At 49.2% G+C, this 11287-nt stretch overlaps 1 protein-coding gene across 1 annotated transcript; it reads left to right on the forward strand.

Moving 5' to 3' along the window:
- Window positions 1–388: 388 nt before the first annotated feature.
- Window positions 389–5794, forward strand: PRLHR (prolactin releasing hormone receptor). Its single transcript, XM_004751844.2, has 2 exons — window positions 389–519; window positions 789–5794. Exon 2 carries the CDS (start codon window positions 795–797, stop codon window positions 1905–1907), a length of 1113 nt encoding a protein of 370 aa, XP_004751901.1. The 5' UTR covers window positions 389–519; window positions 789–794; the 3' UTR covers window positions 1908–5794.
- Window positions 5795–11287: the final 5493 nt, after the last annotated feature.

An 11287-nucleotide genomic window follows, 5' to 3' on the forward strand; every position in this document is an offset into this window, starting at 1 on the left:
TCACATCCCGTAGTGTAGCTCAGTCCCTCACTCCACTTCTTACCCTGCTCCAGGTCATCCTGAGAGCCTGGCGCTTGAAGCGGCTCCCCCCTCTTCATCCACCGCTCCCTCCGCCGGAGCAGGAAGGACTCTGCCAAGGCGCAGCAAGCTCCCGCATCGAGATTCTCTCTCGTCCCTCTCATCCAGGTTTGTCTGCCCTTCCTCCCTTTTCTGTTTCCATCGTCTTCACACTATCCTTCTACCTAGTTGTCTAAGTCGGGTGGTGCGCGCTCCGCCCCCATTTTCCATACAAGGGAGGGCTGGATGGGGGGGGGGCGGGGCGGAGGGGAGGGGCTCCCCAGTCCCTCTCAAAAACTGCGAGCCCACCAACCCACTGGGAACTCCCGAATCTGTTGAGCTCCCGCAGAGAAGCGAGAAGCCTGCACCGCCGTCGTGGGCTGAGGACCGCCAGGGGGACAGCCGGGATTCGACCCCTCCATCCCCGGAGCGTTTTTCCGCAAGCCAAGCCCCACTCACCGGGTAGGATCATGCTCCTGGGTCTCACCTGCGTAGGCTGCAAAGGCTCTACATTGAATAGGAGGCGTTTAAATAACCGGTGCATATGTAATCTCGCATAGATTTATTTTTACATAGGGGGGATGGCAGTACTTCTGATTGTTGTAATTTATTTTGGCCAGTTATTCTAAAGGGAGTATTTGGGTATTTGAGGTGGGGGAGGGAGGCACGACTGGTGTAGGAGGGGCTGGATGGACAATGGGAAGTGACGGGCTTTGATTCTCTTTGGACAGGTGGCCATGGCCTCACTGCCGACTCAGGAACCCCCGGTCCCTGACTTATTTTCTGGGTTGCCACCGGCGGCCTCAACTCCTGCCAATCAGAGCACAGAGGCCTCGGCGGTCAATGGGTCGGCGGCTGACCCAGGCGCTCAGGCCATCACGCCCTTCCAAAGCCTGCAGCTGGTGCATCAGCTGAAGGGGCTGATCGTGCTGCTCTACAGCATCGTGGTGGTTGTAGGGCTGGTGGGCAATTGCCTGCTGGTGCTGGTGATTGCGCGGGTGCGTCGGCTGCACAACGTGACCAACTTCCTCATCGGCAACCTGGCCTTGTCCGACGTGCTCATGTGCACCGCCTGCGTGCCGCTCACGCTGGCGTACGCTTTCGAGCCCCGCGGCTGGGTGTTCGGCGGCGGCCTGTGCCACCTGGTCTTCTTCCTGCAGCCTGTCACCGTCTACGTGTCGGTGTTCACGCTCACCACCATCGCGGTGGACCGCTACGTCGTGCTGGCTCACCCTCTGCGGCGGCGAGTCTCACTGCGCCTCAGCGCCTGCGCAGTGCTGGCCATCTGGGCGCTGTCCGCGGTGCTGGCGCTGCCCGCCGCCGTGCACACGTACCACATCGAGCTCAAGTTGCACGGGGTGCGCCTCTGCGAGGAATTCTGGGGGTCTCAGGAGCTCCAGCGCCAGCTCTATGCTTGGGGGCTGCTGCTCGTCACCTACCTGCTCCCCCTGCTGGTCATCCTCCTGTCTTACGTCCGGGTGTCGGTGAAGCTACGGAACCGCGTGGTGCCGGGCTGCGTGACCCAGAGCCAGGCCGACTGGGACCGCGCGCGCCGCCGCCGCACTTTCTGTCTGCTGGTGGTGGTCGTGGTGGTGTTCGCCGTCTGCTGGCTGCCGCTGCACGTCTTCAACTTGCTGCGGGACCTCGACCCGCACGCCATCGACCCCTACGCCTTCGGGTTAGTGCAGCTCCTCTGCCACTGGCTCGCCATGAGCTCGGCGTGCTATAACCCCTTCATTTATGCCTGGCTGCACGACAACTTCCGTGAGGAGCTGCGCAAGCTCTTGCTTGCCTGGCCACGCAAGATCGCACCGCACGGCCAGACCATGACAGTCAGCGTGGTCATCTGAGGGCCCCACGCCAGGGCTTGGTTGGGGAGCTTCAAGTCCTCTCATCTCCGGGGGTGCCCAGCTGAGACCGGACTGGAGCACTTACGCCCAACGCCAGGGCGAATCCAATATGTGGCAAAACTTCCAGCTTCGCCCTACTGTCCAGCTGTCTTGTTTTGTCCTTGTGTCTATGTAAAATGTGAAGTGGGCTTTGGTGGGAGTCTTGTGCTTTGCCTGGAAGAGGCCAGGGAGAGGGGAGAGGATTTATTATTTCCTCGTTATGCCCTTGAATGCCAAACAAAGCTCTTTCTCTTGGTTCCCAACAGTAAATCAGAACTCTGGCTGTCTTCCTTGCTTTCCCTTCTACTTGCTCAATGGTGAGATGAAGGAACAATGGGGGCGGGATTTAAAATGACTTGCGTTTGGGTTGGTGAAGCTTTTTGGGTTGCCTTTTAAAAGGACTCAACTGAGCTATCATACCTGATATTTATGAGTCAGTTTGAACCCATTAATTCTTAGGATTCCAGGGAAATATGTATTACAAATCTATATCTGGGATTCCAGCATTTCCTGAATAAGAACTTTCCACACAAAAAGTGTTTTACTTTTAGATTCCCTTGATTTTTTGGCACAAAAGTGCTCAGAAGCCAACTTTCAAAAGGTCTTGCTATTGTTTCCCTCCTCCTAATCCCCTAACTTCTATTTGAAAATGATAAGGTGTGTTAGTCAATGAAGTGGTAGATAAATAGGGACAAGAAAAATGGTACAAATGACTTAAAGGGGCATGTAACTGTGCACGGGACAGACATCTATCTATCTGTGTGTGTGTTTGTATATATATATATATGTATCTCCAGTGTTTGCCATACGGCAAGTACACAGATACTTGATTTTCTGAATACTCAGTATAAACCATGTTCCAAAGCATTCTTTGCATTCTCTAATGCTCAGTTGCAACAGATCAACAGCTGTCATCTGACTGCTCAACACCTGCTTGGTGGTGACATGCTTGGAACACAATCAACCCAGAAAGCAAGGACTGGGAGAAGTTTGCTTAAGGCCAGAACTGAAAAATCAACTACTACTCGATTGCCATCGAACACCTCATTCCTTCCAGGGTTAAGGCGACAGGTGAACACTGTTGGGCCATGATAGTAGGCTGATGATCCTCACCTTGTCCTCCTGAGAATTTTGTAAATGAAGACAAGTGCCCTGGGACAAGGGTTTTCACATTGTTGTGGGAGCAGTGAGTGGACAGTGAGGGTGAGAGTCTTGGGAAGTGATACACATTATCCACCTGTCAGACCAGCCCCCAACGCATAAAGGGCACAAACCAGTGCAGCAACTGCACATCTGTTACCATCTGTAAGACTCCAGTACCACCCTAGCTCACTATACAGTAAAATTAACCTCTCTCCTTGTCTTACTCTCTGAAATGAGCTCGTTCACTCGTGAAAGTATGCCCTGAAATGAAGGGAAAGAGGGGAAAGACTTGGGGATGACAAGGATTAAGTCCTATTACTTCAATGCCAGCAACCACGATGGGAGAGTTAAGTATTCATGGTTGGGCTAGTTAGCAGTATGCATCTTCAGTAGTTATATAGCTAGACTGCAGCATGGAGGAGGGTAGGGAAAGGCTGGCTTGGGAGAAAGGAGAAAGCAGGTTAACTTGGGAGATGCAAGTTACCTTTGGCAATGGCACCAATAAGTAATGTTCGGCTTCATCTGTGGGTGTGGAGAACAAAGCCTGTGTTCTAATAATGTAGCCCACCTGTAGCATTATGTCACTCGCCCATTCTAAATGAGCTTACCTCCCAGGCATCCCAGAGACTGACTCCTGTGCTTCTAGCAGCTCTATTACTTGGGACGCTCAAGGCCAGACAGACATTTCATGTTTCCTCAGAGCACTCTTTTGATGGAAATGTGTGGACAATGGAGGGGATGGGGGAAAGGATGGGGTTAGTTGGGGGAGAGATCTAATTGTAGTTTCTGTTTTGGAAAGTTTAAGTCCCTGGTTCTCAGCCCTGGCTGCTCCTAGAATCAATTGGAGAGCTTTCAAAAAACATTGGTGCCTAGGTCCTATGCACAGAGAGTCCAACTGATCTGAGATGAGACCTGGGCCTCAGCATTTTTCAAAGCACTTCAGGTGACTTTAATATGCATCCAAGGCTAAACCCCTTTAGAATTGTCCTCTAATGAGTCTCAGCAACATCTGAATGAAGCTTTGATTGTACCTGCCAAAGGTATAATGAATCTGGAGTTGAATTCTGACAGGGCATTGCATGCTACACTCGGGGAATAATACTCTTAGCCTTCAGACAGTATTCATCAATCACACAGAGGCAAATCTGTATAATCAGAATATATAAGTATTCATTCAATACTTTCCTTACAAATCTCCTATGAGTAAGGCAGTGCATGAGTCCAATCAGTTGTTTTTTTTCAACTTGAGATTCATTTGCATTATAAAGTTTTACACCATGAATTATTCCAAATCCTGGTTTCTAGGGTGTTAAAAAAAAAATTGAAGTGTTCTCTGATTAGCTTGATTTAAATCTACATCAACTGTGAGAAGAAAGTGTCCTCATTAATTACTAGAAAAGCTGCCCGCTGTTTCTATGCCTACAACTTAAGTTAAAAATTTAAACATTTGCATGGACTTTATGGAGAGCCTAAAGAGGCTGGAGAATTATGTTGTGTTTATAAACATCTTTACGAATGATCCAGATTGCCACCTGAACATCAGCTAATTAATTCTTACCCTATCTAAAATCTATCTGGGACTAGTTTGACTATAAAACAAACCAACTTTAAAAAAAATCACTCAGGAGTGAGTCCTATAGAAATCCACATAGCGCCGAGGTAGAAAATTTCATTTAGTATAACTTATTTTAGTTAATATGAAACATTTGGTCTTTTTACTGCAAGAAGTCATGAAGGCCATAAAGCTGGGAGCCGATCCAGCCGGGTACTTGGCAGCAGCCCGTTCCGAGGCCGACGGGAGGTTCTGTAATCCTCTCTGCAAGCATTGTCACTGGGTCTCACTTTTGGCAGCCAATCAATAGATTTATCTCAGTAAATCAGCTGGGGAGTGTTTCAATATGTGTTGGCAACAGTTACCTGGAAATAGCAACTCTGAGAGACTCTAAGGTAACAATATTCCAATTGATGCATGCTTCCTGAATTTTTGTTCTTGTAGATTTTTTCAGCCCGCTCTTCTATTGGGAGTGCTAAGTTCCAGGTTTAATTTCTCAGGTAGGCTGGTTAACCATCTCTGTTCCGTGGCTTGCATTTCTGAACATTTAGTAGTCTTGCAAAATCAAGGGGCCCCAGGCAAGAGCGTAGCTGGATCTGAAAGTGAACCCAGGGTCTACCAAGTAGATCTTCGATGGATTTCCCTCCATGCGTTGATGTCTTTGTTATGTGTGTAAGATGCATGTGTGACTGACTCACTATATGAAGCGCTTCAGGCTGGGGCTTGCACTGTTCGATGCCTTGTGGGTGCTCAAAAAATATTAAATCAGTAGTACCATCTCAAGTTATATACGTAGTATAAACTACATAACCTTGGGTTGGCCAGAGTCAAAGCAAAAATAAATCATGTCAAGGAAAATATGCTACTCAATCTGGATTTGTCATATCTAACTAATTCCAGGAATGAACTGTTCACTTGGGGTCTTCTATGACTCCCTGGCTCCAACCTCAGTAATGACAGCATTTCCATACATGGTACCAAGCTCTGTGCTTTTCAAAGTTGCATGCATCTCAATTGACAGGTCCATGAAAGGAAGAGTAGAGAATTTCAGGCTTAATTTCTATACTCATCCTTAATCTGGATCATTATTTAAAGGCTAGCATTTTATCACTCATTTCCATCTATCACTTAGGAAATTTAAAAACATCCAAAACATGGGTCTATAAACCAAATTTGATGATTTAGATTCCAAAATATTCATAACAGGGTCATGAAGAGGATTTTCTGACACTTCTAAAATAAGACTTAAAAATGCAATTGTGGACAACTTTCCAGGGATCCACTTACTTTGCAACGTGAGATAAGCCATATGCAGATGTTGGACCATGTAAAATATTCATTTGGATGGATCAAAGTTGTAATCTTGATATGTTAAAAGACTGCATCCTCCCTCAGTCTTTGGAAGTAAAAAGCCTTATTTTGAAAATTGAGTGTGCGCACTTCCAACAGCTTTTGAATCATTCCTCTCTGCTTTCCAAGTCAATTCCTCTTCATTTCCCACTCCTTATTTCTCTATTCTGGCCCCTCTCTGCTATTTTCTCATATTATCTATAATATACATCCAATCTAAAGCTCCCTCTTCTCAGGGGAGAGGTAGTGGTGGGATTCATATGGGTTCGTATAAGGTGAATCATGTTGGAGAGATACTCTGGCTAATTCTGTCACAGAGGCAGGCTTCACCAAATCAGTGGAGAGCTGCTGCCCATTGCGTTTCCTGCCCACTGTGGGGTCCTGGAGCTCACACCATTGATCGTTTCCCAGACAAGCTCCAGGCAGAGAAGGACAACAGGAGTTTGCACAGGATCTCCAGCTGGGCCCTTAATGTGCTAAATCTCCTGGAGAGCTCTCAAGAGGGGTCTAACAACAAAAGGTCAGATGTGTTTCATTTTGTTGTTTGGGGCTGGAACAAGAAAACCAGAGCCAGAAAAAGCAAAGGACAATCTCCTCTTTTAAGTATTCCTTGCCTCCCTCTCTCAGCTCAAAAAAAAAAAAAAAAAAAAAAAAAAAAGTCCTCTTCTTGACTTGTTGATGACTAAACCCCACAGTCCCAGAACTCATCTCCTCCTTCTGGAGTGACATCTAATGATGAATGGAAAGCTACTCCCTTCTCCCCCATTACACACATTCAGTATCGCCAAGTAATGAAAAAAAGAAAAAAAAGAGTCCTTTGAGCTGGAAAAATGAAATAAAAACTCAGGTCTGAGTTAGGAGTCAGGCTCTGGGCTTTTTCTCCAGCCCAGAAAACCACAGTCACCCTTGGGTCTTGATCCTAGAAAGACAGCCCAGTCACCTGAGTCCAGGGCTCAGCGGTTCATTGGTAACATGTCCTGGGGTGGGGGAATGGGTGGCCTGGCCAGGTGGGGGGTGGGGCCACTGTGTGGAGAAAGTCCTTCCCAGGCAACCGCCCATCGCCTGGCACATACTGGGGAGGGCACTGACCTCATTAGCACAGAAAGGAGCCAAGGGCAAGCTCAGGTGGGACGCTAGAGCACCTGAAGGTGACTTCAACGGCCGTAATGGTTTCTTTAAACCAAGCCTCTTTATTCCCCTTTCCTGGCTACCCCAGTCTCCTCCAGCAAAACCCCTTTCCTTTCTGGGATATAATTGCAGAACTTGGGCTGTTTTCACATAACCATTGCTTTCTGGGAAATGGGGGTCTTCCAAAGCCTCTCCTGAGACTAATAAGTCATCTCCACCTGCAGCTGTGGAAGCAAGACCTGGCCAGAACCCAGGTCCTTCTGCCTGACCTAACCGACCCCACCTTGAGGAACTGGCTCCATCAGGGCACCTAAGGGCCTGTCGTCTGGCACGTCAGGCCTGGGGCAAAGGAGAGGTCCAGCTTTCAGCGCTGGAGGAGGATCACCGGCCTAGGAGATAGTCTTGGGGACCTGGGAGTTCCGGTGGGGCCTGCCAGCTGCACCAGCACCGCCATCGCGGGCACCAGTGCTTCCCACTTGTGCAAGGGTGGGTTGGCCCCCAGGGACCAGCTGAGTGTCCATGGCCTGGCTGCTGGGGTCATTCTCCCGGCTAGAGGGCAGAGGGTGTCTCCCACCGCATGAGTGTGCTTTCAGAGGCTCAGAGGGAGTCACCAGCAAATCCCTCTGCGACCACATCCGCACGCGGTTCCTGCACCATAAGATTAACTTTGGCCCCCGAATTCCAGCACTGGGGGCACAGCGCCTTCCTGTGCTACCTCGTGATCCTCTTGCAGATGAGCGACAGCACTGTGTCTGGGTTTGGGTTTATTGTCCTCCCTGTGGATCTCTCCGCCCTCGAGGGGCTGCGCTCAAGGGGCTGCACGCCTCCGTTGCAGACCTCGTTGTGGCCCATAGCACTGGATCTACACTAAGGGCTTGCCAGGGTCCACGCTGTGGTGGCCTCCGTGCGGCCTCCGGCCGGGTCGCGGCCCTTCCAGCGCCTGTGTGAGCACAGACCGGCCCGGCCGGCGCGCGCCCCCAGGCGGAGCCAGGGCTCACTGCTACCGCCGTCCCGGCTGCCTGCCTGTCTGCAGGCCGGGCTCCCGTGCCTGAACGTCCTTCACCGGCTCCTGAGCCTCACCCGCAAAGCTCCTTCAGTGTCCCGCCTCTGCTCTGCCCCGGCACCGGCCTCGCCTGCGCCAACCCCACGCCCTCCAGTTCTCGCCCAGCTCCGGGGCTTGCCTTGGGTCTCCAGGCTCTGCCTCTCACTCTTCTGCTCCCTGAACCCAGGGGAGGCCGAGGCCGCCCTCTCTCTCGGCCCCGCTCCCTTGCTCTTCCCGGGTTCCAGCCCCTGAGCACTGCGGCGGGCCCCGCCAGGAGGTGGGCGCTTAGGGATGGGGGCGCAGCGGGGCAGGAGGTCTAGGCACCGAGGCGCTGCAGTGCGACGTCTGCAACCCGCCCCGTGAGGCGCGTTCAAGGTTCTTGGAGAGATTCTGGCATTGGTGGCGGGGCTTGGAGAGGATGCACTCAGGCAGTCCCTGCGGGAGCTTCTCTTGCGCTGGGAGGCTGTCCAGCCCTGGCGCGGAGAAGCCATACTTCGGGGCTCCTTTCCACCGCAAGTTCTGTCGCCTTATTCTAAGTGATCCATACTTAGTTTCTTAGGTGTCCCTTGGTCACCGTGGAAACAACGTCTGACTTTCGAGGAAGAAATCCGGAGTTTCCGTGGGGTGGAGCCCTTACCTGTGGGGCAAGCTGGTGGGGATCCAGCAGCTTCCAGGGTAAGTGGCTGAGTGTGTGTGCTTGCAGGGTGCTGCCCGGAGAGCGCTGGGCTCCCCGCGGGGCTTCTGACCAGGTTGTGTCACTTGATTGCCTATTTCCCGAGCATTATCTCTAAGTGGGAAATAACACAAAACCGTTTATACTGTGTACGTGTTGCGGACTCCAGAGATCTCATCCTTCCTGCTGGTGGAAATGATGAGGGAAGGAAGCGGATTCGCAGGTCCAGAGGAGGAGCCAGACCTTGGGGGGCCTCTTCCAGCCGAATCCCCTGGAGCAATGGATTCGGCTGTTTTTCCTGCGTACCAACTGGCAGCGCCCGGCAAGATCTTCACGGTGGGAGCTGAGGTTCCTGCAACCTGGTCAGAACACACTTCATGTTTCCGTAGATGTGGGGTCAGCAGGTGGAAGAGAGCTAGCCCAGGAGAAAAACAAAAATCACCTGTTGGCCCACTGCTCCAGGAAATTGTTGATTTAAAGCCAGGCTTCTTTCTGAATAAGGAACTTCATATATATATATATATGTGTGTGTGTGTGTGTGTGTGTGTGTGTGTGTGTGTGTGTGTATGTATATATATACATACATATGTTACAAAACAACAAATCTTTTACTTTAAAAAACAATAGGTGAGAATCTCCCATTCCTCTCTCCTGGGGAAGTTAACAGTTTGTGCTTTTCTTTCCAGACTCTATCAGGAGCTCACATATATGCAGTTTATAGTTAACAGAAATGGGATTAAACCGTACAGAATGTTTTATAATTTACTCCCCCTTAAAATTATATTAATAATGGACTTCCACGTTGAGATGTAGGGACGGCCCTCCTTCTAGGCTGGATGATTGAGGAGGAGTCGGTGGTCTGTAGGTATGACCATAGCCATTTTTCAGCCAGTGAGTGGCATTGGTTGAAGGGACAATTTCAGGACTTAGAAGGGCTCCCAGAGCTCTGCAGGAAATGCAGAGCAGTTTGACTTCATTGTAACCACAGAGACTAGGATGCTGCTCCTGGGTGGATGGGGGCAGGGCAAGGGGAGGATTCTTTGTGGAGACTTCCCATTGATACCATCTGAGCAGGTTGTGGGAACCTTGGCTCCCAAAACAAAGACCTCACCTGTTTCTCCTTGACTGTGTCCAGATCCTGTTGAGCACTTGATCATGGCTGGAGCCACCCAGGCTGTTCCTCAGTACACAGTAGTTGCTGTTTAAAATGATACACTGACAACCCAGGGTGTGATTTTCCTAGGAGCTGGGAGGTGGTGTTAGATTCCCTCTTGTATGTTGAATTCACAAATGTCAAAGGCCAGGGGGAGGGAAGTACTTCACCTTCTTCTTCTTCTTCTTCTTTTTAATTCTTATTTTATTTTATTTATTTTTTTATTAACATATAATGTATTATTTGCCCCAGAGGTACAAGTCTGTGAATCATCAGGCTTACACACTTCACAGTACTCACCATAGCACATACCCTCCCCAATGTCCATAACCCAACCACCCACCCTCTCCCTACCCACCTCCCCCTGCCCCGGCAACCCCCTGTTTTATGACATTAAGAGTCTCTTATGGTTGGTCTCCCTCCCCATCCCATCTTGTTTCATTTTTTCCCCAAACCCTCCACTTTGCCTCTCAAATTCCTCATATCAGGGAGATCATATGATAATTGTCTTTCTCTGATTGACTTATTTTGCTCAGCACAATACCCTCTAGTTCCATCCTCCATGTCATTGCAAATGGCAAGATTTCATTTCTTTTGATGGCTGCATAGTGTTCTAATATATATATATATATATATACATATATATATATATATATACACCATATCTTCTTTATCCATTCATATATATATATATATATATATATATATACCATATCTTCTTTATCCATTCATCTGTGGATGGACATCTAGGTTCTTTTCATAGTTTGGCTATTGTGGACATTGCTGCTATAAACATTGGGGTGCACATGCCCCTTCGGATCACTACATTTGTATTTCTAGGGTAAATACCCAGTAGTGCGATTCCTGGGTCGTAGGGTAGCTCTATTTTCAACTTTTTGAGGAACTTCCATACTGTTTTCCAGAGTGGCTGCACCAGCTTGCATTCCCACCAACAGTGTAGGAGGGTTCCCCTTTCTCCGCATCCTCGCCAGCATCTGTCATTTCCTGACTTGTTCATTTTATCCATTCTGATGGGTATGAGGTGGTATCTCATTGTGGTTTTGATTTGGATTTCCCTGATGTCGAGTGATATGGAGTACTTTTTCATGTGTCTGTTGGCCATCTGGATATCTTCTTTACAGAAGTGTCTGTTTATGTCCTCTGCCCATTTATTGATTGGATTATTTGTCCTTTGAATATTGAGTTTGATAAGTTCTTTATAGATTTTGCATACCATCCCTTTATCTGATATGTCATTTGCAAATATCTTCTCCTATTCTGTCAGTTGTCTTTTGGTTTT

This window comes from Mustela putorius, unplaced genomic scaffold (genome assembly GCF_011764305.1).
Source record: "Mustela putorius furo isolate JIRA1106 unplaced genomic scaffold, ASM1176430v1.1 tig00003909_pilon_pilon_pilon, whole genome shotgun sequence".
Taxonomy (NCBI): domain Eukaryota; kingdom Metazoa; phylum Chordata; class Mammalia; order Carnivora; family Mustelidae; genus Mustela; species Mustela putorius.

Excerpts from the sequence above, each read along its gene's own strand:
- PRLHR (XM_004751844.2), top strand. The coding sequence starts at position 795 with ATGGCCTCACTGCCGACTCAGGAACCCCCGGTCCCTGACTTATTTTCT.